This window comes from Macaca thibetana, chromosome 2 (assembly GCF_024542745.1).
Source record: "Macaca thibetana thibetana isolate TM-01 chromosome 2, ASM2454274v1, whole genome shotgun sequence".
NCBI classification, from domain to species: domain Eukaryota; kingdom Metazoa; phylum Chordata; class Mammalia; order Primates; family Cercopithecidae; genus Macaca; species Macaca thibetana.
Window position 1 is genome coordinate 14,580,239 of NC_065579.1, and position 15,584 is coordinate 14,595,822.

Here is a 15,584-nt window from a genome sequence, read left to right on the forward strand (position 1 = left end):
TCAGGGCTAACTAAACATTTTGTGCAGCATTCTCTTAATTTAATCCTCCTTTCTTTCAGTCTTCCTGTTTGTTAAGGCTGTCCTGTAGCAAACAAAAGAGTGACATTTTAACTGCTGTAATATATCTGGGGAAGAATAACTTTCTAAATTAAAGTAATATCTTTTATTAAATATCAAAATGCATTTTTTGGCTATTCATTTCTATATGTAAGAAAAGTTGACTTTATGGTGTTATGCAAAATATGCTAAATTTAGATTTTAGAGCAGTATTAGGGAGATATGTCACAAATTTCTACATTTTGGTTAAATTATTAGTATGTTTTTATATTCAAATGTGCCTTGATATTTAAATAATCTGCTGAATGCAGAATTGGTGTTATGTGAACCATTATGGAAAATGTTAATGTTAACAAAATGAGGTGTTTTAACTTTTGAACAATGTAAATTAAAGATGGTACATCTACTGTTTAAGGGCAGAGGAATTGAAAGTACAGATACTGAAGTGTATCACTAGTAGTGTGGCTATAATCAAATTAATTAATCTCTCTCTAGGCTTTAGCTTTCTCATCTTTCTTAGTTTGTTCAGGCTACTGTAACAAAATAACATAGATTATGTGCTTTTAAATGACAGAAATTTATTTGGCATGGTTTGGGAGACTAGGAAATCTAAGATTAAAGAACCAGCATATTTGGTGTCTGGTGAGGACTCATTCCTTTGTTCATAGATGATGCCTTCTCATTGTGTTCCCAAATGTTAGAAGGAGCTAGCTAGCTTTCTGGGGTCTCTTTTATAAGGGCACTAATCCCAATCATGAGGGCAAATTGGCTCCCAAAGGCCCTACCTATCTCCTAATACCATCACCTTGAGGATTAAGATTTCTACATATGAATGAATCGGGTGTTGGAGAAGGTCAGTCAGTTAGACCATAGCACCATCTGTAAAATTGAATACTAATTTACTGCCTCATTGGATGTCAGAATTAAAGGAGATAAGATTTTATTAGTTACTAGTTACCATGGTGGTTTTTTTTTTAAACTATAATGTTCGTATTTTTGTTTCATGCTTGTACCTTCAACATTTCCTTCCATTTGAATACTTCTTTTGTCTCCTGTAGGCCTGTCTGTCCACTTAGGTGTAAGATGTGTTTTTGTGTCAGGAATGATGGTGCAATGCTAATGTTCCATTGCCCGATTTGGCAATACTCTGATCATTGACTATAAAGAATAACACCAGTGTTAACTAACTCTCCTTGCCTGACAGTAGTGCTGCCACTATTCCTTGTTTCTGTGGTAATAGATGAGGTTTGTATGGTCCTGTTATTCCAGCCTCCAGACACCATTCCAGATCAACTGGTGCCCTCTACGCCCCCGATGTGTATGGGGCCTCAGGTGAAGGATGAGTACATTTTCACTATCATCTGGCATTCATCTCAGTTTTCATCCTTTTCCGTTTCCACTAAATAATATTCATGTTTTAAAATTGATTTGTTTTTATTATTTAAATTTAATTCGTTGGAGAATAAACTTTTTTTTTCTTTTCTCCCAAGTAACATTTTCCCCTTTAGCAGCTATATTGAGCATTTTTCTTACTGGTATATGGACATTTTTTGTATAACCTATTGTGTCATTTTTAAATATAGAATTGTTTTTATGTTCTCATCATTGTATGTTGTGTTTTTTTTTTAAAAAAAAAAAAACCAAAATGGTGGATGAAGTGTTTTAATTGTAAATGATAGTATAGAAAGCAGTTGAGGGGGAGAATTCATCTCTGGTTTGTCTCTGTATACCTCAGAATGTCGGGCACATAGTAGACACTTAACAGCTATCAAATAGATATCTCTTAGTTGTAGAATAAAACCAACTTATCTTGAAGGAGAGGAGATGATAATTAGAGCTTATTTTCCTTGTAAATTTCTCGTGTCTCTTCATGGATCTCCCTAACCACTATTGGTTGAGGATTGATCTTTGTTCTGGGTTACTCTGTGATTCAACCATATGGATGATATTTGCCTGAACTGATAGAGCTGGATTACAGGGCTATAGACTTGCAAGCCCTTAGTCTGCCAGCCGTGCTTTCTTCTACCTTGTGGTTATAAATAAATAGCGAAATAGTGACTGTTCTTTATTTTTCATACATTGTCAGTAATTTTAATTGCCTTTACCCTTTTATTTTGCCAAAAACTAAATGTGCCCAGAAAATACAATATTGCTTTTAAAATGCTTTGCCCCATTGGTTTTTTTTCCTTCCCCTGTAAGGGTCTTAAAGTCTCCCAACCTGACCCTGTTATATTTATGACTCCTTTAATTCTGTTTTCCTTCTTTTGATGATTTAGGTCCGGGTTACGGGATCAGCCAATCAAGTCGACTGTCGTCTTCTGTTAGTGCCATGCGAGTCCTGAACACAGGTTCTGATGTGGAGGAGGCGGTAGCAGATGCCTTGGTACTCTTCTCCATTTTCTTATCATTATAAATGTTCCAATTATGAAACTATTGAATGAGTAAGCCGGTCTATCCATGTGGGAAAGGGGATGGGGAAAAATCAGTGATTAAATCTAAAGATAAAATGTGGACAGTGTAAAAAGCAGAACAATATAATTATTGATCTTTATTAATCAGAATTGTATACCACGGCCGAAATTACTGATGGGCTATCAGAAATATAAATATAGATGTCTTTAATATGGTAATATGTTTTATACACTGTAGTATACTTAAGGTAAGGGAGATAAATTATATAAATATGTACACTTAAAAGCATGTAATTTCAAGTCTAGCTTAAACTTTGGTATTTAGGGATTATTTTACTTTGGTGTTGGATTTTGTTTAGTCTTCTATCTGTGTTTTTTGAACTAAAATAAAGTACAACCTCGACAAATTATAATTAAGATACAATTATATCTTACAGTTAGATATAATTCATGATTCTTTATGTCTGACACATTAAACAGTGAGATTTAAAAACATGCTCTACAGATCCATGATAGCTTGTCAGAAAATTGCTATACATATATCATTGTTGTTTTTCTCACTTAAAATTATGTAAGAAGTAGCATTTTTAAAAATGTATATAATTGGCTTTGGCTAATTTCCCAATTAATTCAGTATCACTTCCTCTTTCAAATTATAATACTAATCCTATGTTTGAGAAACATTTACTCAGTTTCTTACCCAGAACTTATAAGAGATCTCATCTTTGTTTTGAAATTTAAAAAAAAATGTTTCCTAAAATTGTAGATCCCATCTTAACTAGTGTTGATATAATACAATGTTTGCCGCATAGATTTGAAAAGGCAAGTTTTTAAAAAGATTCATTGGTAATAGCTATAATTTATTGAATATCACATGTGTAGTTCTGTGCTAACCATTTCACTGTGCTGAATATTTCCCGTTACTTCAGCCACTTGATTATTTTTTATAAATTAATATAATTAAGTAGGGACTTTGTTCTCCTCAGCATGGGATATATTGATCACATCTTGTTCTGATGATATTAAATTAATCAGATGTTTTTGATTTGCTATTCCTCATCCCTGTATCTCAAATCATGTTTTCTGGGTTTTTTTCAATTGGATAATTTACCAGTTAAATTCTACTTACATAAATGTTATGAATTGATTGGCCTATTCTTGAACTATTACTTAGAACACTGAGATGGTGTGTTTGAATTATATGAGGAATGTTTAACTACCAAGGCTAAAGTTTGACTCCCAGTAATCTGATTCTGAGTACTTCCATTACTTGCAGAGCACAGAAGTTCCACTTACAACTACCAATTTTAAGGAAAAAACTTTCCAGCTAGTAAGCCTGATTTGTGCTGGAGAAGATCAGAAATACATTTAACTTTGGAAATGACAAAAGGATCCAAATAGGAAGAACATTTAGGTTTCTTTGAGAAAACTGGTTATGGGAATATTTTTGTAGCATCACTATTTCTCTTTGAACTAAAGAATATTGACAAGATTAAAGATAGAGCCTGCTAATAAGCAGTTCTTTGTACCTATGTGTGAAAAAAACGTAATGTTTCTGATCATAGGCATTGTTAATGCCGACTTCACTGTGCTGATTAGCAAAATGTTCTTCATTATTTTCAATTTTTCTCTTTAAAAATTTACTGCTCTCAGCTCTTAGGAGACATACGGACTAAGGTATAGACATTGCTATTTTCTGACATCTTATGATACGATAACTTTTTTTTCTTTCATCAATTTAACAAATGATGGTCTTCTATTAAAAATTAAAGTAGAAGTAAAATCCTTAGACATACATCTATTTTTCTGTAAATATGGTTATCAAAAGAGAGATACTGCTTGAATAATGTCCTCTGGAGGTGCTCATTCTTTCAGCTTGACTACTTCATACAAATGAAATGAGGTCATTCACACTGATATCTATAACAAAAGTGATCCTAGAGCTTAACACAAGAAACATTACCATTCAAAATTAAGCTAGTGTCTCTAAATCAATATAAGGTTTTTAGTGATGGAAACATCTCTTAAAACTATTTTGAATTAAATCGTGTTTTTTTAGATTTTAGACTTTGGATAACTTACTGCCACCTGGAACTATTTTAAATTATTGTGTTTAATCTGTTTCATAGACATCTTCACCACTCATCAACCAAAATTCAAATATCAGATAACATAAAGATTTGTTTTCAACTCTTTTAAGGAAATCTTAAATAAACTATTTATTCTTTCTCATTTCACTTGAAATATGCAAAGTATAACTGGCAGTTACATATATTAAATAAGATTTAGATGTAAAGAAATCAAAGGAATCTGAATATGCTTTCTTATGTTTATTGAAGTAAACAATATAGATACATTGAGAAAAGCATAGAGGGCTCTCAAGGAGTTTGCCTCCTTAAAATAATAGTAGACTAAATAGTTTTTCATCATTCTTTGTATTTTATTTCTCTAGGAGACATGAGGGTTGGGTACAAGGGAAGGAATAGTGGCAAGAGAAGTGGTAATGGAGGTTAAAGGAGAATAAAGAAAAGATAGAAAGACAGAAAAAAAATGGAACTTTATACATGGAAAATATTTTTCTGATCCATTATACTCTTTCTTTAAAAAGGTAATATTTTCTTCTTACCAACTCAGATTTCTAATACAAGTTCTGTTCATTTACATTCTAGTAGTTCTTGGTTTTTCATGAAAAGGGGAAAGGAAAAACCCAATTTTTTAGCACTTCCCACTTTACATATCTGAACTTCCATATAGTCTTATTCTGCTTCTACCACTTTCCATAGTTAAAGAATGTTTTACCTTCTGCTAACTTCTAAAACTTGTTTTCTGAAGGAAAACTGAATACCGACATTCTGTTATTACAATGATTAGGAGCATGCTTTGCATTGATTTTAAAACAAAAATCAATCCTTTTGTGGTCAGTAGAAATTATGAAATGCCAGTGTATTCTTTTGGCCACTGCTAATGAGATTCTTGATGTATAACAGAAAAAACCAGCTCGAAGAAGATATGAATCATATGGAATGCATTCAGATGATGACGCCAACAGCGATGCATCTAGTGCTTGTTCAGAACGCTCCTATAGTTCTCGAAATGGTAGTATTCCTACATATATGAGGCAGACGGAAGATGTGGCAGAAGTCCTCAATAGATGTGCTAGTTCCAATTGGTCAGAAAGGAAGGAAGGCCTCCTAGGTCTGCAGAACTTATTGAAAAATCAGAGAACACTAAGGTGAGATGTTTTGTCTTATTTGACTTTGTTTCTATAATACTTTAGAGATATTGGTATAGAAACAGACTTGTCCTGAACTCATATGGTTGCATCAAAGTGTTTTTCCAAAGCTTCAGTCTTTGAGGACCATCTATACCTTCATTTACTAAAAAAAAAAAAAAAATTGGTTGTTTTGTTTTGTTTTGTTTTTTTGAGATGGAGCCAGACTGGAGTGCAGTGGCACAATCTCGGCTCACTGCAAGCTCCATCTCCTGGGTTCATGTCATTCTCCTGCCTCAGCCTCCTGAGTAGCTGGGACTACAGGTGCCCGCCACCATGCCCGGCTAATTTTTTGTATTTTTTTAGTGGAGACGGAGTTTCACCATGTTAGCCAGGATGGTCTCGATCTCCTGACCTCGTGATCCGCCCTCCTCGGCCTCCCAAAGAGCTGGATTACAAGCGTGAGCCACCGTGCCCAGCAATTGTTCTATTTAACAAAACATTTTAAAAGGAAACTTTTTATTCACACATAGAAATTAAATTTAAAATGTTATTACTTTTAATATTAAATAATAAAACTGGTTATTAAAATTTATTCCTGGTAAGTTTTTCAATGAGAGGAAGAATGTTTATGCTTATTTGGAAATGAAGATATATTCTTAGTGTGTGTGTAATATGTGAATTTTAGTGTAATACAAAGTTGAATTGGAAGGAATTTCTTTAAGAACAGATATTTGTTAATATTTTGGGTTTGGGGTTTTGTTTCCTTTGCTAATGGCATTATCATGTCTTTTTCCCCCTACTTGCTTTATTGTCCTTGTCTGTGTGATGTTTTAAACCTATAGTTGACCCCTTTGAGAACCTAGCTTCAGATATTTCATAGGGTTAAGCATGGTGGAATGTACAGGGTTACTTCCTGACTTGATACCTGTGAAATAAGAGTTTGATGTACTTACTTCCTGTGTATTTGTTTTAGGACATATTAGAACTATATAATTTAAAATAAATGTTTCTGTATTACCTAAATATATTTTCATGTGTGCATATCACACATCATGAATCACTGCAATCCACCATCATAATATTGTTCCCAGCCCATCAAGATTAAGTTAATATTAGATTCAGCATGCCATTTTAAATGACAAGGGAGTAGGCATAGTTTAGAATGATTTTAGCCCGTAAGCAGCAACATTTAAGAAAATGTCCTAAAAGGATAGAATTCATGTGTTGATCATTTTAAATGGCAAGGGAGTAAGCATAGTTTAGAATGATTTTATCCCATCAGTAGCAACATTTAAGAAAACATCTTAACACTTAAAATGATAAAATTCATGTATTGGGAATGCCACATGTAAAATATCCTTCATCCCATTAATGAAGGATAATTGTATTTCTCTTCTTAACTTTTAACCTTTAAGATAGTGTGAGCTACAACAGAGTAATTGTTGTATTTAGTAACTTTGTATTTAGCCCTGACTAGGAAATCCCACAAATTTCTCAATTTTTTAGGGCTGATGTTTTTTAATGATTTCGTTGTTGTTTCTGATTTTTAAGAGATGAGATCTCGCTTTGTCACCCAGGATGGAGTGCAGTGGCACAATCATTGTTCACTGCTGCCTTGAATTCATGGGCTCAAACAGTCCTCTCGCTTCAGCCTCCCAAGTAGCTGGGACTACAGGCATGCACCACCACACCCAGCTGATTTTTTTTTTTTTTCTTGAGACAGAAACTAACCCTGTCACCCAGGCTGGCGTACAGTGGTGCAGTCTCAGCTCAGTGCAACCTCTGCCTCGCAGGTTCAAGCAGTTCTCCTGCCTCAGCCTCCCGAGTAGCTGGGATTATAGGCGTGTGCCACCATGCCCAGCGCAGCTACTTTTTTGTATTTTTAGTAGAGACAGGGTTTCACCACGTTGGTCAGGCTAGTCTCAAACTCCTGACCTCCAGTGATCTGCCCACCTCAGCCTTCCGAAGTGCTGGGATTACAGACATGAACCACTGTGCCCGACCATTCCCAACTGTTTTTTTTTTTTTTTTTTTAATTTATAGAGACAGGGTCTTGCCATTTTGCCCAGGCTGGTCTTGAACTCCTGGGCTCAAGCGATCCTCTCACCTCGGCCTCCCAAAATGCTAGGATTAAAGGTGTGAGCCACCATGCCCAACCTAACCTTTTTTTTTTTTTTTAAGAAAATTATGTGTAAAGTTACTTTTATATGACTTCTTGCTACAGCAAGATATTAATTAACCGCTGTATTATTTTGGCAGTCGAGTTGAACTGAAAAGATTATGTGAAATTTTCACAAGAATGTTTGCTGACCCTCATGGCAAGGTATGTTTTAGTATTTAAGATTATTTATTTCTATAGGGTATCATTTGTATATTGTCAAAGTAGAAACACTGTAGGCCATTCTTATTTTATTGTCCCAAAATGGCAGTAATATTTTCAAACATAATTAAAATTGTTTGGTATCATACATAATTTAGAAATTAATCTCTGGTAACTTTTTGAGCTTCTCCAATGATAGATGGTCTAAGACTGAAAATTAAAGGGGATACAGTTACAACTCATGTAATTTAGTCAAGTTGGTGTATTTTGTGTTACTAAGACTGTTTTAGTGTTTGTAAAAGACATAATTGGGGTAAGTTGAAAAAGTTTTTAACATTTTGTTTTTGTCTGTGATTAATTACAGCATCGATGTAAATATATTTCAATTTTAAAATAATAATTTTGTAGAAAAGAATTGTCATTAATTAACACAAAGGCACAAAATGTGGTTCCAGCCATAGTTTGGTGGTAATATAAGAGACATTTCTTATATTGAAATAGTCTGTAAAAATTTTCAGAACTTTGTTCATTTTTAATGTTGATTAAAACATATTTATTTAAGTACTTATATGTAATCTGCATGTGTACTGTGAAATTTTGGTTTACCTGGATGCATAGTGCTGTTATAAAACTGTGGTCACATATTCCGTTTCCAGCAGTATGTTTGACAATGGTGAAATCTTCCCTTAGGATACCAAATGTCTACAGGAGACTTTCTAACCTAAGTGAGAGGGAAATATGGCAAGGAAATGATAAGAAAAATATTAACGAATTTCAGTTTACTGTTTATTGTCTTCACTTTATTGTTGCACATCTCATTTCCTCTTTTTTTTTTTTTCCTATTTTTGGTATTTTCATTACTTACAACACTACTTAAAGATAATGAAATCCACTTTATACATAAACTAAAATCCAGCTAATGATTTAAATCCAGTGGGGGATATACTTATCTAAATAAATTGCTTATACTTTAAAACAATATTTTCAAAGATTATTCTATCAGAAGTTTTATTTATTTAAGGATAAAATATCCTATTAAAAGACAAAGAAGAAAATACATTTGGTAAAGTTTGTAACTTATAATTGAACATGCAGGTAACTGTACCATTCTATATTGATATTGCTATCACTGATTACAGCTGTAAGTCTTTAATGTAAAAATTTCTATAAATCCTGAACAAATTAACTGTTGATATTTTTAGTTGGCAATATAAGCCGAAGGACAAGACAGTTATTTGGGTTAACTTGTTTTATTAAACATTTAAATTAATAGTCTATTCAACTTTGAAATACATAGTTATTAAGCATCTTCAGTAATTCCTGCTACTGGAAGATATAAGACCAAAGCTAGATTATTTCTTGAAGTCACAGTTTTTGACTTTCTTTTAAGGCAATAATGCAGTTTGATTGGATGCCATGATATATAGTGATAAAGACAAACATTTTTTTAAAAGATCAAATAGGAAAGCTGAGTTTAACACTGGTATAGAAACTTAACTGAGCACAAATGTTTGGCCTCTCTTAATACATGTGGAGAACCAGCTACTATTTTCCCTAGGATTGCATCAAATTTCTCTTCTTAGGGCTTTAAAGCAACATAAAATTCTTACCTACCCATCTGGTTTGTTTGTTTGATTTTGGTTTTTGTTTTTTAGTCAATTCTGTGAAGACAAATGTAATGGGAAGATTTTCATATTTTTGTGTGGCTGTTGATTGTCCATCAGAGACTCTGTCAATAATGTAATTCATTAAGGATAGACTAGACATGTCACCATCCTGTGCTGAGTTAAAAATGTTTGAGTTTTTAGGCCGGGCGCAGTGGCTCAAGCCTGTAATCCCAGCACTTTGGGAGGCCGAGACAGGCGGATCACGAGGTCAGGAGATCGAGACCATCCCGGCTAACACGGTGAAACCCCGTCTCTACTAAAATACAAAAAACTAGCCAGGCGAGGTGGCGGATGCCTGTAGTCCCAGCTACTCGGGAGGCTGAGGCAGGAGAATGGCGTGAACCCTGGAGGCGGAGCTTGCAGTGAGCTGAGATCCGGCCACTGTACTCCAGCCTGGGCGACAGAGCGAGACTCCATCTCAAAAAAAAAAAAAAAATTTTGAGTTTTTGCATTGTATTCTGATATTTTTAAAATAGCTGCACCCCTCCCTTTTTAATGTATTTTTAGACCAACAGTTCCATCTTCAGAATCAAGCAACTTTTTTTGGTATCTTTTTTCTGAATGCAAACTTGTTCTATATCAGACTCAGCCACTATTTTCTGTAAATAATGTAGCTTTGCAGACCATAATGGTCTCTGTCCCAGCTACTCAATTATGCCATTATAGCACGAAGGCACCCTTAACAGGCAATAAATAAACAAATGTGTGTGTTGGGTTGCAATAAAACTCTATTTGTGAACATTAGAATGTGAGGGTATATGTGTGTGTGTGTGTGTGTGTAATTTTTTTTTTTTTTTTTGGATACAAGATCTCTTTCTGTCACCCAGGCTGGAGTACAGTGGCATGATCTTGGCTCACTGCTTCCGCCTCCTGGGTTCAAGCGATTCTCATGCCTCAGCCTTCCAAGTAGCTGGGCTTACAGTCATGTGCCACCACACTCTGCTAATTCTTTGTATTTTTAGTAGAGACGGGTTCTCGCCATGTTGGCCAAGCTGGTCTTGAACTCCTGGCCTCAAGTGATCTGAGGTGACAAGCCCATCTTGTCCCCCCAAAGTGCTGTGATGACAGGTGTGAGCCATCATGCCTGGCCATGTGTTTATATAATTTTCATGTGTCACTAAATACCCTTTTGATTGCTTTTAAAATCATTTTTTAAATGACTGTAAAAACTTTTTAAGAATTAGAAATAGCTTGCAGGCCATACTTTGCTGACCCCTGTCGTATATGCTCAACTCTTTGTCATTGACACTAAAATAGAAACATATGTTCAGGAACCTATACCCTTGGAAAGCTGAAATTATTTGATGTCTGTAATTTGATAAATGAACTTTTTATTTCATATGCCCGTATAGAAACAAGTAATTAACCACAATATCTGTAAGACAATAATTTAGACCATAAATCAGCAAATGTGTTATTTTAAAGCCTTTTAGTATTTGTTATAAGTGAAGTAGTACAACAGATGTTGTACTGCAAAATGGTAAGCTTTGGACATTATCTTGAGGGCAGTGAGCGGTCACTGAGTAGATGAGACGTACCTTTGGAAGCATTACTTCAGCAGTGTGAGGGAGAATTTAAAATACCAAGTATGGATAGTGAAGCTAGATTGCTTGGGTTCAAATTCTACCTCCAATTTATTAGCAGTATGTACTTCAATTATTAATTATTAATCTGTAAAACAGTTAATAGTAATATCCACCTCATAAGATTGTGATGATGATTAAATGAGTCAATATATGTAAACCCTTAGAACATACCAAGTACCATATATAAGTTTTTTAGAGATCAAATAAATTTTTTAAATTAAGGAGTTTGAGGCAGATTTTTATTTTGACTGCTCTGGATCCATTTTTTGCCCATCAGATGCAAGCAGTATCAGTTGCCAAAAGCTATCCCATATATTTTTGGCACTTGACTCTGGAAAGAACTGCCTTCACTGTGGTGCTTGCTTTGAATTGACATTTTATGGTATTTGTAACACTACCTCTTGAATCATAATGCTCTTAAGTCTTGGACAGCAAGGGTAGGAATTCAATCTGTGGCTACTAAAATGAGGCACAGTTGAATCTCCTGACAAGCATTCTAGGAAGCTCAGCTGCCTGCAGTCTTGGGATCAGGAGACCATAACATACATCTTACCTAGGGAAAATAAAAAGTACTATAGTTACTTTTATTACTTCCAGTCAATAGTTATTGTTTCAAGCCTTCACAGAAATATTTTAACTTGTGAAAGTATTGCTTCTGAGAGGAGGAAAAAAAGAGAAAAGAAAGGAAAAAATTCTATAGACTATGCTTTGGAACCAAATGTTGGCCCTGTTCAGAAGTGGGAGTATGTATCTATTATTCTTGGATTCTTTTCAGATGTTTAACCTCAAGGATTGGTAGGGTCTGGAAAAGAAGAGTTTTTGTCTTTAGTTTTCTTAATTTTCCTGGCAAGGAGGTGCAAGAGAAACAAAATCATATGTTCTTCTCCCATACTATTCATTTAAGTCTTGTTTTAAAAACTATTTTGAGTTTATCATAAAACTTTGAAAACATTTGTCACTTTTATTTTCTAAGTGTTTTTCTTCCATACAGGAACTTTGCATTGATGGCGACTAATTTGTGTGTTTTTCTTTTTTTTCTTTTTTTCTTTTTGCATGCTGTCCCCTGTGTTGGAACTCTCAATAGAGAGTAAGTTGGTTCAATATTTGTTGGAAACCTAACTTTACTGCATGACTGTGAAATTAACCCTTTTTCTCTGTTTTCTCTCCCGAAGAGTTCATGCAGTGTTGGAACCTTTGCAATCCACGAAATGCTATTTGCAGTTATGCAAACTATCATTCTGTTTGGAGATATGCTTTTTAATCTACTAATTAATCTAATTTGATTATGTTCTTCTGTTCTATATTTGATGACTGGCACACCTAAGATATAAGAGAGTTAAAGCAAAGTCTGCCTCAATTGTAATAGCTTGAGTATTTTAATTCTTTTCCAACAAATTATATTTATGAGATATGTGGGATAATAAATTGATTCTGTTGAAGATTGCTTCCATTGAATTATTTAAAAATGATTCTGAAGTTTCACAATTTTTTTTAAAAAATTTAACCCCTACCTTCCCACAATTGACATTTTATTAATGTCATTCCATAAAAGCAAACAGTGGATTATGGAATAGTAATTCTCATCTTTGTCTTCTGAAAGAAAATGTGAATCACTAGTATTATATTAGCATAGCCATTTTCCACTTTGTTCTTTAATCATAGATAAGGAAATGGGAGCATATTAACATCTGACAAGAACCCTTTTTATTAGGGCAATCAAGTAAGAAATTTTGTATATAATTTTCAACAAATTTTAGATATGGATAATGAATGAAGATAGATCGGTGTATATGTATCTATATGTAAGTACAATTGACTTAGAGAGGGACACAGACCTCTGTGGAATCGAAAATCTATATATAATTTTTAACTCCCCAAAACATAACTACTAATAGCCTAGTGTTGACCAGAAACCTTACCAATAACATAGTCAATTAACATATATTTTATTTATTATATGTATCATACAGTGCATTTTTTTTTCCTTTTTTTTTTTGAGATGGAGTCTTGCTCTTTCGCCTAGGCTGAAATGCAATGGCTCAATCTCAGCTCACCACAACCTCCGCCTCCTAGGTTCAAGCAATTCTCCTGCATAGGGGGGATTACAGGCATGTGCCCACCACGCCCAGCTAATTTTGTATTGTAGTAGAGATAAGGTTTCTCAATGTTGGCCAGGCTGGTCTCGAACTCCGGACCTCAAGTGAGCCACATGACTCGGCCTCCCAAAGTTTTGGGTTACAGGCATGAGCCACCACGCCTGGCCTATATACTGTGTTCTTATAATAAAGTAAACTAGAGAAAATAAAATGTTATTAGCCAGGCTCATGCCTGTAATCCCAGCACTTTGGGAGGCTGAGGTGGGCAGATCACCTGGGCTCAGGAGTTTGAGACCAGCCTGGCCAACATGCTGAAACCCTATCTCTACTAAAAATACAAAAAAATTAGCCAGGCATGGTGGCGCTGACCTGTAATCCCACCTATACAGAAGGCGGAGGCAGGAGAATCACTTGAACCTGGGAAGCGGAGGTTGCAGTGAGCCGAGATCGCACCAGTGCACTCCACCCTGGGTAATAGAGTGAGACTCCGTCTCAGAAAGAAAATAAAATGTTATTAAAATTACAAGGAAGAGAAAATATATTTACTTACTAATTATTAGGTGGAATGGATCACCATAAAGATCTTCATTATTGTCATCTTCACCTTGAGTAGGCTAAGGAGGAAGAGGAGGGGTTGGTGTTGCTATCTCAGGGGTGGCAGAGGTGGAAGAAAATCCACGTATAAGTGGACCCACACAGTTTAAAAGCATGTGGTTCAAGGGTCACCTGTGTATGTGTGTGCATATGATCATTTACTAAGTACCATTGATAGGATATAAGCATTTTTGAAAAATAATAGTACAGGCTGGGCACATGGCTCACATCTGTAATCCTAGCACTTTGGGAGACTGAGGTGAGAGGATTGCTTAAGGCTGGGAGTTTGAGACCAAGCTGGGCAACAAAGGTAGACCCCATCTGTGCAAAACTAAAAAAATTAACTGGACATAATGGTGCATGCCTGTAGCCCTACCTACTGAGGAGGCTGAGGTGGGAAGATGGCTCGAGCCCAGAGGTTTTAGGCTGCAGTATGCCATGATCGTGCCAGTACACTGCAGACTGGGTGATAAAGTAAGACTGTCTCAAAAGCAATAACAAAATTTTAAAAATAGTACAATTTCTTATGTAGAGTACAGCAACTAACATGTCCACATTTTTATTTAGCTACTCATGTTTTATAACCAAAAAATATTTCTACTTAGGAAACTCAGAGATGCCTTCTTGAAGAAAATGGATCTTAACAGAACATGAGCTTCGGATATGTCAGTGTGAGAATAAAGGCTTATTGGAAGTAGCTAGCCTGAGTCCAGAAAAAGAAGTGGGAGATGCTAGAAAGTTTATGGGAAATAAGAAGTTAATCTTGGCTCGAATAAAGGGAAGGTCTTCCCTTGCATTGAAGAAAAAGGGTTGGATATATGAGATGGGTTCAAGGATAAAGAGTTTATGTTTCCAGATAGCCCAAGATCAATTTGGAGTTAGAAACTTGTCTAAGTATTTTAGACATTATCTTATAGACAGTGAAGGGACATTAAAGGATTTTGTTTCCATCCAAAGAATGATACCACAATCTGATGATGACAAACATGAGTTGACAAACTACAGCCTGCAAGCCATATCTTTCCTGCTTACTGTTTTTGTGAATAAAGTTATATTGGCACACAGCCATGCTTATTTGTTTATATGGTGTCAGTGGCTGTGCTAAATGGCAAAGTTGAGTAGTTGCGATAGAGACCATATGGCTTGCAAAGCCCTAGGATATTTACTATCTGGCCTGTTACAAAAATGGTTTACTGACCCCTGGTATACAGAAAATATAAAACTAAAGTCAGGCTACTACAGAAATCCAGATCTGAGGTCGGAAAGGTTTGGTGCCTTTAGTGATGGTGTGGTAAACAGATTTGGAGGAGGTCAGGAAAAAGCTGTTCTAGAGGTTCTGAGGCCTCATGGGATAGATCAGAGAGACTATGTCAAGTAGGTCACACTTATGATAAAAAGAGAATCAGGATGAAGACATGCAAAAGGAGAATTCCTGGCAAACAGAAAGAAGGGAAGTAAGAGGAAAGCCGTGTCAAGTTACAGAACGGCCAAACATACTAAACTTAATGAAGACGCTGTTATACATCATGATTAGAAAGTAATTGGTGGGAGCAATAGGATGGAAACAGATAATTTATTGGGATGACTTCTGCATCTGTAAGCAAAGGATTTAGGTAGAGAATAAAAGAGTAAAGATAGA

The 15,584-nt window shown here is 35.2% G+C and overlaps 1 protein-coding gene across 50 annotated transcripts in view; it reads left to right on the plus strand.

Annotated features, from left to right (window-relative positions):
• CLASP2 (cytoplasmic linker associated protein 2) overlaps positions 1-15,584 on the plus strand; it is a 222,363-nt gene that overhangs the window by 136,201 nt on the left and 70,578 nt on the right. For 17 of the 50 annotated variants that reach the window (XM_050779333.1, XM_050779343.1, XM_050779341.1 and 14 more), the window contains 3 exons: positions 2,334-2,440; positions 5,456-5,700; positions 7,942-8,005. In XM_050779333.1, the coding sequence (XP_050635290.1) occupies positions 2,334-2,440; positions 5,456-5,700; positions 7,942-8,005 (416 nt within the window). Of the gene's footprint in view, positions 1-1,326; positions 1,390-2,333; positions 2,441-4,121; positions 4,146-5,455; positions 5,701-7,941; positions 8,006-15,584 lie in introns of all 50 variants that reach the window. The other 33 variants (XM_050779319.1, XM_050779320.1, XM_050779327.1 and 30 more) reach the window with 3 other exon arrangements.